The 14,044-nt window shown below is 34.0% G+C and overlaps 3 protein-coding genes across 3 annotated transcripts; 2 read left to right on the forward strand and 1 right to left on the reverse strand.

Annotated features, from left to right (window-relative positions):
- The first annotated feature begins 773 nt into the window (after positions 1-773).
- LOC138188413 (E3 ubiquitin-protein ligase TRIM23) lies at positions 774-4,090 on the forward strand. Its single transcript, XM_069130159.1, has 7 exons — positions 774-1,218; positions 1,364-1,578; positions 1,658-2,218; positions 2,276-2,384; positions 2,509-2,882; positions 2,939-3,307; positions 3,410-4,090. The coding sequence occupies exons 2-7, from the start codon at positions 1,510-1,512 to the stop codon at positions 3,602-3,604; spliced, it is 1,677 nt and encodes a 558-aa protein (XP_068986260.1). The 5' UTR covers positions 774-1,218; positions 1,364-1,509; the 3' UTR covers positions 3,605-4,090.
- On the reverse strand, positions 3,867-8,738 carry Calr (calreticulin). Its single transcript, XM_069130160.1, has 8 exons — positions 8,581-8,738; positions 6,838-6,942; positions 6,522-6,725; positions 6,025-6,176; positions 5,499-5,765; positions 5,186-5,422; positions 4,863-5,006; positions 3,867-4,671 (listed from the first exon to the last, which is right to left on the reverse strand). The coding sequence occupies exons 1-8, from the start codon at positions 8,663-8,665 to the stop codon at positions 4,654-4,656; spliced, it is 1,212 nt and encodes a 403-aa protein (XP_068986261.1). The 5' UTR covers positions 8,666-8,738; the 3' UTR covers positions 3,867-4,653.
- A 1,141-nt stretch (positions 8,739-9,879) lies between these two features.
- On the forward strand, positions 9,880-13,470 carry LOC138188548 (enolase-phosphatase E1). Its single transcript, XM_069130480.1, has 7 exons — positions 9,880-10,329; positions 10,560-11,305; positions 11,411-11,707; positions 11,783-12,152; positions 12,237-12,555; positions 12,628-12,800; positions 13,332-13,470. Exons 1-7 carry the CDS (start codon positions 10,105-10,107, stop codon positions 13,371-13,373), a joined length of 2,172 nt encoding a protein of 723 aa, XP_068986581.1. The 5' UTR covers positions 9,880-10,104; the 3' UTR covers positions 13,374-13,470.
- Positions 13,471-14,044: the final 574 nt, after the last annotated feature.

Here is a 14,044-nt window from a genome sequence, read left to right on the forward strand (position 1 = left end):
TAACCTCCTATAGCCTCATATTTTCCTAATACAAACCGCTATTTTGGCGGACAAGTTATTGCGCTCGAATTTTTTCAGAATGTTAGGCTATTTTTAGGAATTTCAAGGAATTTCAAGGAATTTCGAATAACTTTTATGGTATCTTATTATCTTAATACTTGCCAATACATACCAATCTTCCCGAACTCTATCGTCGTTTTTTATTACTTATTTCTTAAACTTATCAGTATTAGGAGGGATTTAATGATTGTAAATGATGAAATGCTTTTAAATTATTAGACGCCTTATTCATTTGCAAATTAAAATTGTTTCATTCAATACAATTTGCAGGTTTACAATAATTATACAATTTTATAATCCATTCATTTGCTGTATATGTAATAATTCGTGTGGTAATTTGATTCCGTCGCTCGACTGGTTTGCTGAAAAAACTTCTCTCATATAAAAATAACAATAAAAAATGTATAAGTGTGTACATCACGGTATGTTTTGCTGTTAGTTTTCGAATTGACACTAAGCATCTGCTTTCGGCTTTTTTTTTCATTATCATTGCCACTTTCACAGTGGATACGCACGTTTTAGTCACTAAAAACACCAGAGGAAAAAATGTAAATATAGTTAGACCGCTTGACCGTTAGAGGCGGTAATTCATAGAGCTGAATTTCTCCCATGCTGAAAATTATGCAGAAAATTAGAATTGTTGCATATTCGCCTTGATATATCGCGAATGTAATTGTAAATCTGCCCTAAAATTGTAATATTACTAAATATTTCAAGCTGAAATAGAATTTTTGGATCTTCTCTTCTTGCATTATTGAATTGAATAAATATTATCAGTGAAATTTTATAACTATAGTACAATTTTACATAATAAATTCTTTTATGTAACAAATGAAGCTTTGGAAGTCAATTTTATGAATTAGAAGTCAACTAATATGATCTTAATATAAAATTATATGAATTATATATAAAATTATAGAAAAGACATCTATAATATATAACTTGTAACTTGTTAATTTACTAATATTATCAATTAATAAATTTGAATGCAAGAAGACCTTGGAATAGACTGTCTTGTTAATTGACGAAATTCGTCTGAACTGCATCTAATTATTAAGACAGCACTGTATCTAGTAAAAAAATAAAACTTTACTTATTTGAAATCATCTAAAACAATCATTTCTTATCGTATAATTAAATGATAAAACACGTGGAAAAGTTATGCAAAAATATTTTAAGCTTCTAAACTTATTTTACAAAAATTAAATTACATTACTAGTTGTTATAAGTTATTTGTTATTACTGATTTAAATATTTTCTGTCTATTGTAATTTTGTATATCATTAACCACGAATTATTACAGCTAACAAATATTTTATGCAGTTGTATATACGAAAATACTCTCTAACCTAAAACTTGCTTAAAAAGTGGAGTACTTGCATTAATACCCATTGTTCTGTAACTATTAATAATTTCTCATATATATCTAATTTCAATAAAGAAATTATCATGACTGACAACTTGGATCGTCTGAGCAAATACTTTAAACAGACTCTAAAACCTACTGTAAGAACCAACGTAAGTCAAGCATATTTAATAAACCAAACCAAATAAACTATCTTAAATTTCTGATTTTGTTTTAAATATCAATCTTTAGGTACTGGAATGTCGTGTCTGTGAAGAAGTATTTACTGTTGATGGAATAAAAGTACCAAGATTACTACACTGTGGTCATACAGTATGTCATTCATGTCTTTTACGATTGAGACCTTGCATGACAGATCAGCAGTTCTTATTGTGCCCTTTTGATAGACAGCCAACAGGCATTAGTCAGAACAATGTCTGTAACTTGAAAAAGAATTTTGCTCTAATAGAATTGCTAGAGAGACTAGAACAGTCCAACAGTGAGAAACTATCTATACTTGAAAGGGAGAGATTCCAATCTAATCAAACTTGCGATGAAGATGAAGCTCATACAGCAGTATTATATTGTACAATTTGTATGACACATTTGTGTGAGAATTGTGATAGTACCATTCATTCTTCAAGGACTTTAAGCAAACATAAACGTGTAGCTCTATCAGAGAAACCGAAGGACAAACCAAAGTGTCCAGTGCATACAACACATGTTGCAGAATTTACTTGCACTCAAGAAGGTTGCCATAATTCCCTTATGTGCTATTTGTGCAAGGATTATGGTAGACATAGTACGCATAAGGTAACAAACATAATTTGTAATTAGTGATCAATATTCTACTGTCTATTCTAATTGTAGCTAGCTTTGGTGGAAGTTGAGGCAGAGAATATTAGAAAATCTATTGTCACTGCTCTGCAGAAAATGACACAATTTATGGAGAGTATGAGAGATACAGCACACAGAATAGGCATGTTTGCTCTCATTATTCTAACACTTTCATATTTTATTTCAATTCTTTATTGAACAGTAGTTAATGCAAAGATTCAATAAGTAAATCCATAGTAAATCTTTATTATGATTGTTGTTATTAGAAACGGTGATACAAGAGCTAGAAGGATGGGCAATAGAAGATGCAAGACAAAGAGTACGTCAGCATTTTGAGGAACTAAGAGCTCTATTGGCTGAACAAGAAAATGCAGCCATCTCTTGTATTGAAACAGAAACCCGTGGGAGATTATGCGCTTTAAGCCAACAACAACAGGATTTAACTACCACTAGGTCTCAAGTAGCTGACGTGTGCATTCAGTGCGAAAGTATTTTGGATTCTGAAGATTGGAAGTTATTAAGTAGCGCAACGAAAGTTAAAGAAGTGTTAACCACGTTGGAACAACAGCAGCAACATTATGCTCAACTTGGCCCTGACTTCCTCACACCTGAGTCCTCTATACCTATAATATTCAGCCGTGTAAGTGTTTACATTATTAAGTCGAAGCATCACAATAATTCATAATGGAATTACAGGACAACAGAGTACATATCGGCACAAAGATTGACATGCGTGTGGTAATCTTAGGATTAGACGGTGCTGGAAAAACAAGCATTCTATCAGCCATAAGAGGCATCACGCTCTCCGGACCACCAATTTCTACAATTGGTTTTAATGTAGAAAGTCTAGAGTATAAAAATTTAGTATTCACTTTATGGGATGTTGGTGGACAACAGAAGTTTAGGCCACTATGGAAACATTACTATCACAATACACAGGCAGTAATCTTTGTAGTTGATGCCAGTGATAGATCTAGATTCGAAGAGGCTCAGAACGAACTATCAAAAATTGTAAATGAACGCGAATTGAAAGACGCTTTATTCCTAATATATGCCAATAAGCAAGTGAGATATCTTTTACAATATTTTCTTATACATGAATCATTGATAAACTTCTAATTAATTTTATCTATGGGGTTTTTGATCTATTGCTTTTTAATTCTGTAGGACCTCGCTGGTTGCGCCAGTGTCGAAGAATTAACTGATATTCTGTGTTTGCAAAAATTATGTTGCGGCCGAGCATGGCATATACAAGGCTCGTCTTCACTTACAAACGCTTGTGGTTCTACACAAGGTCTTGATTGGTTAACCCAACAATTGGGTGCTCATGAAACTTTATATACCATACCCACTATATCATAAAATTTATGTATGGCGACTATGCCTTATAGAACGAATGAGATTACAATGAAGAAAATTCAGACTTTGTATTTACATATTTAATTAGTCTGCAATTTGTTTTATAAATTACGTATTGCACATTCCGCGTATATCTTTCTTAATTAACTCAACAATTGTGATAATGTTTTGAAGTTATGTTTAGCTTATTGCCTTTGATATGATGTAACTGTCATGTGATAATAGTCGTATTAATCGAAAGGCGAAAATAAACGGCCTGGGCACGTCTAGAAAAGTCTTATTTATTTTATTACATTGGTTACTTGGTTTTGCTTTTAATACATAATCGTACCAATCATATTTATATTTATATTTCATTCAGTCATGTCTGCATACATCCAATCATTCTTACATTTTAACTGGAGCAAGATGTTTAATACGCGCGTACACTGTACGGAAATTGAAATAATATATAATATATATATTTATATATATATATATATAATATAGCATCATTAAATTACATTTCAATTATCTTTCAATTGTATATAAAAACACTTGACAAACAAAAACGGAACAACTTAGAGTCTTTCATGGAGCTGTGCCATGGGGAGGGGAGGACACGGGGCAAGATGACTCTATATGATATATATATATATATATACACACCATATGTATTCTGGTAGCACATAATGAGCACTTTGATTTCTTTTTTTTGACACTCAACGTTCAGGACAATAACCTCACATCGATGAATTTTATGGAACACGACCGAACGATTGAAGACTAGGTTTGAAAATTCAGGTTACGAAGATGAGGCCATGTTTCTTTAGAAAAAAATGAAAGAACTTTTATGGGTACACTGACTCAAATTGTCCACGAATTTAATAAATATTTCTTTTTCCTCGTAGAATTTCATTCGATTGAAAGGGATCTGATTCATTTTATGGCAATGGTTAGTTTTTCTTTTTTATCGCTATGATTTTTATGTGTTCTTATGGAAAGTTAGTGCGTGTCGCGGCCACACAGCTCCTGGAATACAGTCTGTGTTCGTGTCCATCACAACACATTATTTACAATTCATCATGCTCCTGAAAAATACAGAAAGACAAATTTTAGTAATACGGCGTTAAATGTTAAGATGGTGGGAATTGTTTCATCTCATTCTCAGCAACGAAGAATTCCAGCCATTTTATCAATCAATTTAAATCAGAGCTAAATAGAATCATCATGAGAATTAAATAGAAGGAACAGTTTTTAATATTTTTTAAATGAAGCTTACTTCAGTATCAGGGACATTATTGTCCTCTTCATCCGCATCTTCATCCTCATCATCATCTTTATTATCTTCATTTTCTTTAGTCTCCTTTTGTCTCTGTTTTCTTTCCTCCTCATCTTGAGCCTCTTTCATCTTTTTCTCACCCTCCTACAACGCGCAAATGATCGCCAAATAAATTTATGTAACTTGATACTCAAAATCGTAATAATAATTATGTAACTTCAGCAACGAGGAATTCCAGCTTTTTTATCGCTCATTAGAATCAGCAACGCTTCTAACATCATTATTTCTGCCAATAATTATATATAATCTTTTTTAATACTTACAATAGTGGGTTTCCAAACTTCTTCCCCAAATTTACGAGCGACCTCAAGATCATCCGTAATCAGGACATTATCGAATATTGTACCAGATTTTACTTGCCAGAGATCAAAACCGATAGCGCAAATTTCGTCCCTCTTGTACAATTCTGGGTCAGGAGTGTATTCGGGATTGTCAATCTCTGGGTGGATCCAGGGTCCTTTGTAGTTAGGATTATCAATTTGTTTCGGTTTCCATTCACCCTAAATACAAACAAATTAATTTACGTGAGTATAAATCTGAATTTAATTTATTTAGACACAAATTTGTACAACTAACCTTATATTCGGGATTATCAATCATTGGTGCTTCCCACTCTCCGTCCATTTCATCATCCCAATCTTCGGGTTTGGTGGCCTCGGGATCAGGAATGTGCTCGGGTTTGTCCCAGTCCTCTGGTTTTTGGTCATCTGGATCGGGGATGGTAGCATTGTCATCCCAATCTTCAGGTTTGCTCTGGGACGGATCTCTGATCTTCTTCGGTGGAAGGAAGTCCCAATCTGCTTCCAATTCACCTGATTCAACTTCCTCATTGTTGATTAAAACCTACGAAACAAATACAAACATTTAAATAAAAGAAAAGTTAACCATTTTCCAACAAATACGTATATATGAATCACAGAAAATGTCGTTCTTTGTTACTATCGTAAATAAGTAACTTAACTTATATACACTTTACGAACAAGATAATCATTGCTCTTCGAGATCCTCTAGCACCTATTCTCCACAGTAAATCAATGAGAACATGTGACTCTAGGCTCGATATATATTTCTACAACTTAATGTTATAATTATACTCTCTTACTTTGTATGTGTTGTCAGGCTTAACAATCAGAGTATACAAGTTGGTATATATATCATCCTTGCAGCGGATATCTTTGTTAATCAGAAGATTTTTGCCCTTGTAGCTGAAGATCACATGAACTTTCTTTGTTCCTGGTCCACAAATATCAGGTCCTGTGAAGAAGTATCACATTTAGCAATGATCATGTTCATTGGATTCCTGCCAAATACATATAATACATGCTATGTATTTTTGTAACAAAGAGAGAAAGTAACCCTAATAAGCATTTTTAATATTCGCTAGATCTAACATTTTGTTGTTTTATCAATCATCTTTAATTAATGAAATGGTTAATGTATCTTTAAAGGTACCTGAAATATGTATGGTTACTATATTCAGGGCATAAGTAAGAATTTGCTCTCCGAGATCCATTAGCACCAGCATGCCACAGGGCATAACCAGTGACTCTAGGCTCGGTTTCTTATTCAAATCGCTTTAAAATAGTTAAAGATTCTTACCAAACATGATCTGATATGGACTTTCACCATGCATATCTTTTTGGTCCAACGAGCAATCAAATACTTTTACGTATCCACCGCCGCAATCAATATTTTGTTCATGCTTAACAGTAAATTGAATAACAAGTGTTTTGTCTTTATTGCTGAATGGCTTGAATTTCGTGCTCAGGGCATAGAATCTGGCATCTTGAGATGTTTGGATACCTGATGCAAATGAGAGAAATTATTGTATCAGTTGTTTTATTAAATCGTACATATAGAGAATCATGTTTTTCAACTCATGTAAATGCTCTATAAGATACAAAAATTTCTTTACCTTTATCATTTTCTGGATTATTCCAAAATTTTCCATGGCTTAAAACAAACTTTCCAAATTCCTTTCCAGGATGTTCAGAATATACCCAATTCTTTTCCCAGGAATCTGTAAAAAATTTATTCATGAAAATACTAATTTGATGCTAATGATTTTAAAAATCTTATTATAACAAAATAAATCCTTGATTACATGATTTTAATGTAAGAAATATGAAGTACAAATTTAACAAACAATCTACAGCAAGAAATTTTCTAGAATAAAAACATTAAGATTTTTGTAGTACAAGATGTTATATAAAGAATAAATTGTTGCATAATAAATAATTTGCAAACAAAAGCAATTACCAGATATTTTACCATTTTTAAATATCTAAAACAAGATTTCATGAAAAAGCATCATTTATTATGCAACAAAATCTAATAATTATATAAATAACAATTTCGAAAATCTTAACATTTTATCAAATTCATATCATCGAATTTAATCGACTATCTTTCGCCAGAGATAGTAATCTGAAAGTTATTAGTCGTATTTGAACAGAATCGATATCTATATTGATTATCATACATACAAATAATGTTACAACGAAATCAATTTAAAGATCGAATCAAACTCAATAAACATATACAGAATACCTAGTAATCATGGCACAATTGAGAAATGGACGATTTTATTCTTGAAAAAGTAAGTCGAAAATATAGAATACGATTTTGTCATGGGACGCTACGTTTTCGAGCTGATTTGAAAATTTGTGAAATATACCCGAACTTGATTAATTCCGGACTGGACAGAATTGAATAATCAACAGGAGGTTAATCTACATGTGAAAATAAGTCGAAACGACGAAATAATATCTTTTTATAAGATGTTCCATTTCCGAGGAAATTAAGTTTAAAAATTTACTAAATACGTACCGGATTTAATTACCGTGTTCAAACTACATTTTCTTGAAAATCATAAACTGAATGTTCTAAAATTGAAAATTTTACATCTTGTTTACTTAAATTACATGTAGAATAAACATCCTATAGATTGTTTATTCATATCCAATCGGTAATTAAGTTTACACATATAAAATATATTTTCAAATTCATTTTCATTAAGAACAAAGCTCTGTATGAAAACTTTTAATTATTGTATATTTTAGATATATTTTTTTTATATAAAATCACCCTCTTGTCGGTCGTACCACAAGTATTGGGACACCCTGTATAATTGCATCGCTCTCAGCGTTCAACGCAGATCAACCAATCGATTGCGCGTCATGTCGGCGAAATGCAACGTATGCTTATAGCCCTCGCCACGAGACGGTTCTCATGCCACGTTTACGGCGACTTTGATTTTCCTCTGTGGCATATGGTATCGTAAACAATTCTACGGCGCTTGATCATGAAATCTAGCATTAATTATGTAGAAATCCGTGTGCACATATAGAGAGCACGGTATTGCGGAAACGATCGAGGTAAGGGCGTGTGGTTACCAAGGAGAAATACACCGCTCGGTCTCTCTTGGAATCTATTAGCAGATCTTTCTGGAAAGTACTCCCCGATAAATCAATTTTCCACTCTACTACACAACTATCTTAATTAAAGACATGGGTGTGGTTTTTTCCTATGAAAACACGTAGGGAAGTTCCGTTAATTGTTCTAGACTATCTTTGGTTTGGGTAGTTGCATTTCGAAATGGAGTTACAGAATAAGAATGAAATTACGATGGAAAATGTCTGGATGCGTGTTTACTCACCATCGAGGAACTTTTCCTCAAAGTAGACTTCCGCGGTGACGATCGTAACCGCCAACAGAAGGAAAATTGAGCTGAAGAATCGCATTTTCAGACGCCGGGACAACGAAAGTCCGGTCGACGAGGATGCTTACTCTACGACGAACTAGCCGATAATGCTCGAATCGTGGACGTGGTTGGTGAGTTAGCGGCTGTTGGGGTAGACAGATGGAGGATGCTGATTGGCTGAAACGCGAGCACCAATCAAAGCTGACCACGCTCAACCAACAAGGCGCCGCGCCGTGGCAGTTTATAGTCATGCCGCACGCACATACTTCACGTCACTGATTACCTCATTTTATCTATTGTCGATATAGTAGAGGATATGGGATAATGATTCAGTGAAACGTTGTTATTGGTCGGCCTGCTGATGGCCATTATTTGAATCAATATTCAAATAGGACTGACTTTCATGAATTTCTTTTGATACATTTGTTTTAAATATATGTATACAATATTGGATTGTTTTTTGATTTTGTTATGATCAATAAACCAGAATATAGGTATAGATTAAAATTATGTAAGAAATTCATATAACATAGCCTTTATAGACAAAAAGGCGTCACAGGCTTGACAATGAAAAGCTGATTGGGGAAAGTGTTTCGTCGTTTTACAAGGGCAGGTGAAAATTGGCCTCGTCATCAAAAAAGATTTTTCGCGAGAGTGCTGTCTGGGCAAACTTCTTGGGGGCTGGTGCGCCCATCCTCAAAGTGACATGCAAGAGTCATTTAGTCAACTCCACATGGTACATTGTGGTACTATAGGGTCCTTTATAGGTCTGTCTGGATGTTTCTAAAATATGGGCCAAATTTCTCTTACAATTATTATAAAATTAACGAAATTAATGAATAATTGTATTAAAGATTGAAAAATTTTAAATAAGGATTACTACACGTATGGAATTTTCATTACTATTGATCAATGTTAATTGTTCTTTTAGAGCTTTATGTTGATGATTAAATCAAAAGAATTCCATAGTATTGTTAAAAATTTGCTGTATTAAGCTGCAAAATACAGCAGTAGATAGATAACGAATAATCGCTTATCATGCACACTCTCGATCGGAAAATTATGTAATCGCGAGCAAATGTAGGTCTGACAATGAAACTTGACCGGCATATTTACACGGTAAACATGAAGTCGTCGATAAAACAGACACAGCCTTCCCTCACGTTTTATTCTATGTTTCTATTTGTCCATGTAGAAATTTTAACGATTTACACGTGTCACGATAAACTAACTGGTCGAATAGAGATTCTGATCCTTGCTGATGTAACCACTTATCACCTGGAAGAACAGCTCCGAACGATGTATCGGGTTTCAGAACATATTGTATACCGATTTGTTTCCTTGGTAACGGCTTGTAGCAGGCGCACTTCGCTTTGGTCGAACTGCCACAAAATCTACAAGTAAAGCCAGTAAGGTCCAATCAGATCAGAGAAGTCGGTGGACCTGCAAGAAAACAGAAAAAATTAAAAAAAGGGAAAAATGTTGCACTCGAAGGCAACAGCTGCTCTGTTGAGGTTGAAGGAGATAGACAAGAAGTATAATATAAAACGTAACGAGGGCACGAGAGTTCAGAGTAACGTCAGCACTGAAAGTTCTCTGGAAAGTTCATCTAGAAGTTTGCAAGTCAAATCTAAGATCTTAAATGACAAAGAAGATAGTTCAGCTGTAACAACACCTAATGCAGAGACGGAATTTAGATCCAAGGTACTGACCAGTTTTGCTGGATCATTTTAAATAACTTGTGGAAGATTTCAAGGTCATTTATTATGATATTGAACGTAGGAGGTATTTATAGGGAAAGAGAATTATTTTTTATAGATATCACATCTATATTTTTTTGGAATCGATACTTTTATAAATTAATCTTTAATAATGTTTTATTCTTGACAAATTGGAAAATTTATTTTATTTAACTATATTCAATGCTTATTTAGGCATTTTCTAAATCCAAGATGGAGATTAAGATTCCATTCAACAACATAAAAGATGATGAATCCTCAATCAGTGACAGCGTGACCTTGAATAAGTCTTCAAAGACATCCCCTAAAACGAGATCCATAATCGAAAGTATTGAAATAGAAGAAGAAAGTAAAGATTCAAGGTTGAAAGAATTTCCTGAGAGTCTCTCAAATCTGGATACGAATTCCAAAGATAAGGTTAAAATTCCCACGATAGGATCTCGAGATTCCCCAAGGAACAATGATAATTCTTCTATCGCTACAGCGTTCTCCAGGCGTTCAGATGTTTCTGAAACAATTTCAGAAGCAGTTAAATCCGTGAACGAGACTTCCTCTAAAAAAAGCGATGAAAAATCGTGCGAACCAGAAGTGACGATGGCTGAGGATAATGTCCCGTTATCGAATAGCGATAATAAAGAAACGACGATAGAAGAAGTTATCAGGCTAATCGAAGAAAAAAGCGAAATCACCTCTGAACAATCAAACACGATGAACAAGGACATTTCCATGGAGAAGATTTCCTTCAAAGAAGAACAGAAGACTAGATACGAAGATGACACTTTCGAAGAAGCTTCTAGTTCCATTGAATCATCCAGTTCTGTCGAACAGAAGCTGGAGAAGAGCTCGGTAGAGGATACTGTGATTTCTGGGGTGAAACATATTAAGATTACTCCACACAGGCAGACAGAGAATGTTCAGAAGACGGTGGTTGACGAAGACAGGTTATTAAAATAGAGATTCCTGTGTTTTTTTAAATATTTTTCTTTTTAGAAAATATCTTGAGTCGAAGGTACATTATAATATTTAGAATTATGTTCATTTCTCAGAGACAAAGAAATCGTGGAGTTGATCGCGCCAAAAATAATGCACAGTACCAGCGAGTGTGATATTGGCCTCGACGAGGAGTTATCGAATTACGTGAAGAGAACGGAGAACATGGACGAAGCAGGGCCGATCAATCTTCTGAAGCTACCTAAACAAGTAACTCCAACGCGGAGGCACGTTCGTCGAAAAAAGTACCGGAAGTTGCCCAATGAAAACACAGAGGAGAAAACTGACTCGACTTCTGAACACGAAAGATTAACAGAACGTAAGGAAAACAGCCAAGAGTCCATGACATCCACGTAAGAAGCAATTCTGTTATCTAAATAATATGTAAATAAATTACTTTACCATGTGTATTTCCTGTATTGTTTTAGAAAAAGTGAAAAGGATCCGAAGGAAACTTCCTTACCGACCGAGTACGGCAGAGGAGAATTTATTAACAGAATAGAAACTGGAAGGTCAGGAACTAAGATAGAAGATGGCAGTTCGAAAACGAATTTCAGTGAAGAGAAACTTCTAAGAGAGACTCCAAAACAGTCTGATGTTACCTGTACTTTAAGAAAATTGAATAAAGATGCAATTAATGCCATAGTTAGAAGAAGTAGGGTTCAAACCCCAGTAGAAGCTTTAAGTAGCCTAAATAAACCTAGACCTTGTAAAAATTGTGGAACTATAGCGAAGCTTCCAGTTGTAGATGCTGTAGATTATGACAGTGACGCTTCATCTCTAGAAAAATTTAAGACGGTAAATATTTTAGAGAACAAATTTTTGGACAATTTAGTACTTTTAATATTTCTTTAACATATAAAAAATTGTGAATCTTTATAGGGCAAGGAAACTAATTGTGATCAAAGAGTTAAACAGAAGAAGACTAAGTGTAAGAAAGTTTCGAGGTCATCGAAAAATCGAAAATCACCAAATTGTAACAAAGTAGAGGGAAAGCACTCGAGATTCGAATGCAGACAAATGCATAATCTGCGGAAGCACGCAGCAATACTCAGACTGCAACAAGAACGCGAAGACATCCGTAATTACTTGCTGGAGCTGGAAGGCACGCGATTAGAATTTGGTCCAGGCATGACGTCGTCTAAATTATCCGTCTTCAAACCTCTTGAATTTCCAAAAATCGCAGCATTTGTAAAACCTGGTAGATTATTTTTCTTTTAATTCATTCATTTCTATTTCCCTTAATTCATGTATCTTTTTTTCGTAATAACAGATGAGGAGGATTCAATATTTAAAGCCAAAGGTGGGCTTGCCGAATTACAGAAAAGAATACTGATGATAAAGCAGTGCCTAAAGGATCAATACATTCTTTACAGGGATTACAGTAGTTTAGCACAGACAGTGAACTCAAAATATATTCCTGCCAGCCTGGAGGATGCAAAGAGGGTATATGTTTCATTTATATTTCTTTGCCTATATAAAAAAGAGAAAAATTCTGAAGTATCAATACGTGTAATCTCTACACAAAATCTATTATTCACCATAAAATTAAAATATACAATACCATTGCATTAAGTCCTCCTCACAGAAACCATATTATTTTAGTAGAAATCGGTCTAAGAAAAATTACATAACTTTTCTGATAAATTTCTAATCTAAATAAACATTATTTACAATTAAAACTGAATAGTAGCCATTCCTCATCAAATTTTTCCAAAGTTACTATTACATTCCTAATCTAAAATAAGTACACGTTTACATAACAATTTTTCACGGCGCACCATTGTGTAGTACAACAAAAAATAGTAAGAAAGACAGTATCGACCGGTAGGAAGTACAAACGCGTAGGAAACAATGGAAAGACAATAGAAATGGCTTACGAGGAAACAAGCCAAACGGGATTCCCCTTTGCCGGAGGAAGTTTTTCGGTCGACGACATCCACATTCGAAAGTTTTAACGAAATAATCCTGTTTCAGACGATTCGCCAGTTACAGAGAGCAACGATTAAGAGCAGGTGACCGGTCGTTTCTACGAACCTCATGACAAGAACCGACCAGGCACGTGCAACGTGATTTTTCTACCGTGCCAGAGTGAACGGTGTTGTTTCGCGCAGTACTGTGTACTGTGTATTATACTTCCTCTGTGATGGTTGTGCGTCGACTTTTGCTTCGTATTATTGTACCAGTTTTGTGAAATAAATTTGTCTTGGAAGTGATCCCATGTTCATCGTTACTTTAGGTTAGGCGATTCTAATGAAATTTTATGGATAATTACAATTGGGAGTACAAGGGCCGACTCAAAAAAAGTTTCAAATTAACAATGAAATTATATTTGAATTTGATTCTTGCGCTAGAAGTGATTCACAAGAGTTTAGACAAAGTTATTTAACTACAAAGTATTTTACTTTAGTTCTATTCTATATTTTGTGTAATAAAGCTGATCGAAGGAAAAAATCCAAAAAAATAGGTAACTAAAACTCAAAACTTGTTACTATAGAGAGAATAACAAAACAAAAAGTGCATTACTTAAATAACTCAACTGAAATCTAATCTAAACTTTGTAATCCCCAATGAATCAACAATACTAATTATAGCTTATCTTCAAACAATCCAATAATAAATCGAAATCGCCCATTTCATTCTAGATAAAATTCCTATTCACTCTCACAATAAAACAGATTTTAAATCAA

The sequence above is a fragment of the Bombus flavifrons genome, chromosome 16 (genome assembly GCF_040668555.2).
Source record: "Bombus flavifrons isolate JBK064 chromosome 16, iyBomFlav1_principal, whole genome shotgun sequence".
In the NCBI taxonomy this organism is placed as follows: Eukaryota; Metazoa; Arthropoda; class Insecta; order Hymenoptera; family Apidae; genus Bombus; species Bombus flavifrons.

Excerpts from the sequence above, each read along its gene's own strand:
- LOC138188548 (XM_069130480.1), top strand. The coding sequence starts at position 10,105 with ATGTTGCACTCGAAGGCAACAGCTGCTCTGTTGAGGTTGAAGGAGATA. Across the intron at positions 10,330-10,559 it reads AGACGGAATTTAGATCCAAG|GCATTTTCTAAATCCAAGAT; the intron begins GTACTGACCAGT and ends ATGCTTATTTAG. Across the intron at positions 12,801-13,331 it reads GCCTGGAGGATGCAAAGAGG|ACGATTCGCCAGTTACAGAG; the intron begins GTATATGTTTCA and ends ATCCTGTTTCAG.
- Calr (XM_069130160.1), bottom strand. The coding sequence starts at position 8,665 with ATGCGATTCTTCAGCTCAATTTTCCTTCTGTTGGCGGTTACGATCGTC. Across the intron at positions 6,943-8,580 it reads TGAGGAAAAGTTCCTCGATG|ATTCCTGGGAAAAGAATTGG; the intron begins GTGAGTAAACAC and ends AATTTTTTACAG. Across the intron at positions 5,766-6,024 it reads AGCCTGACAACACATACAAA|GTTTTAATCAACAATGAGGA; the intron begins GTAAGAGAGTAT and ends TTTGTTTCGTAG.
- LOC138188413 (XM_069130159.1), top strand. The coding sequence starts at position 1,510 with ATGACTGACAACTTGGATCGTCTGAGCAAATACTTTAAACAGACTCTA. Across the intron at positions 2,385-2,508 it reads AGATACAGCACACAGAATAG|AAACGGTGATACAAGAGCTA; the intron begins GCATGTTTGCTC and ends TGTTGTTATTAG. Across the intron at positions 3,308-3,409 it reads TAATATATGCCAATAAGCAA|GACCTCGCTGGTTGCGCCAG; the intron begins GTGAGATATCTT and ends TTAATTCTGTAG.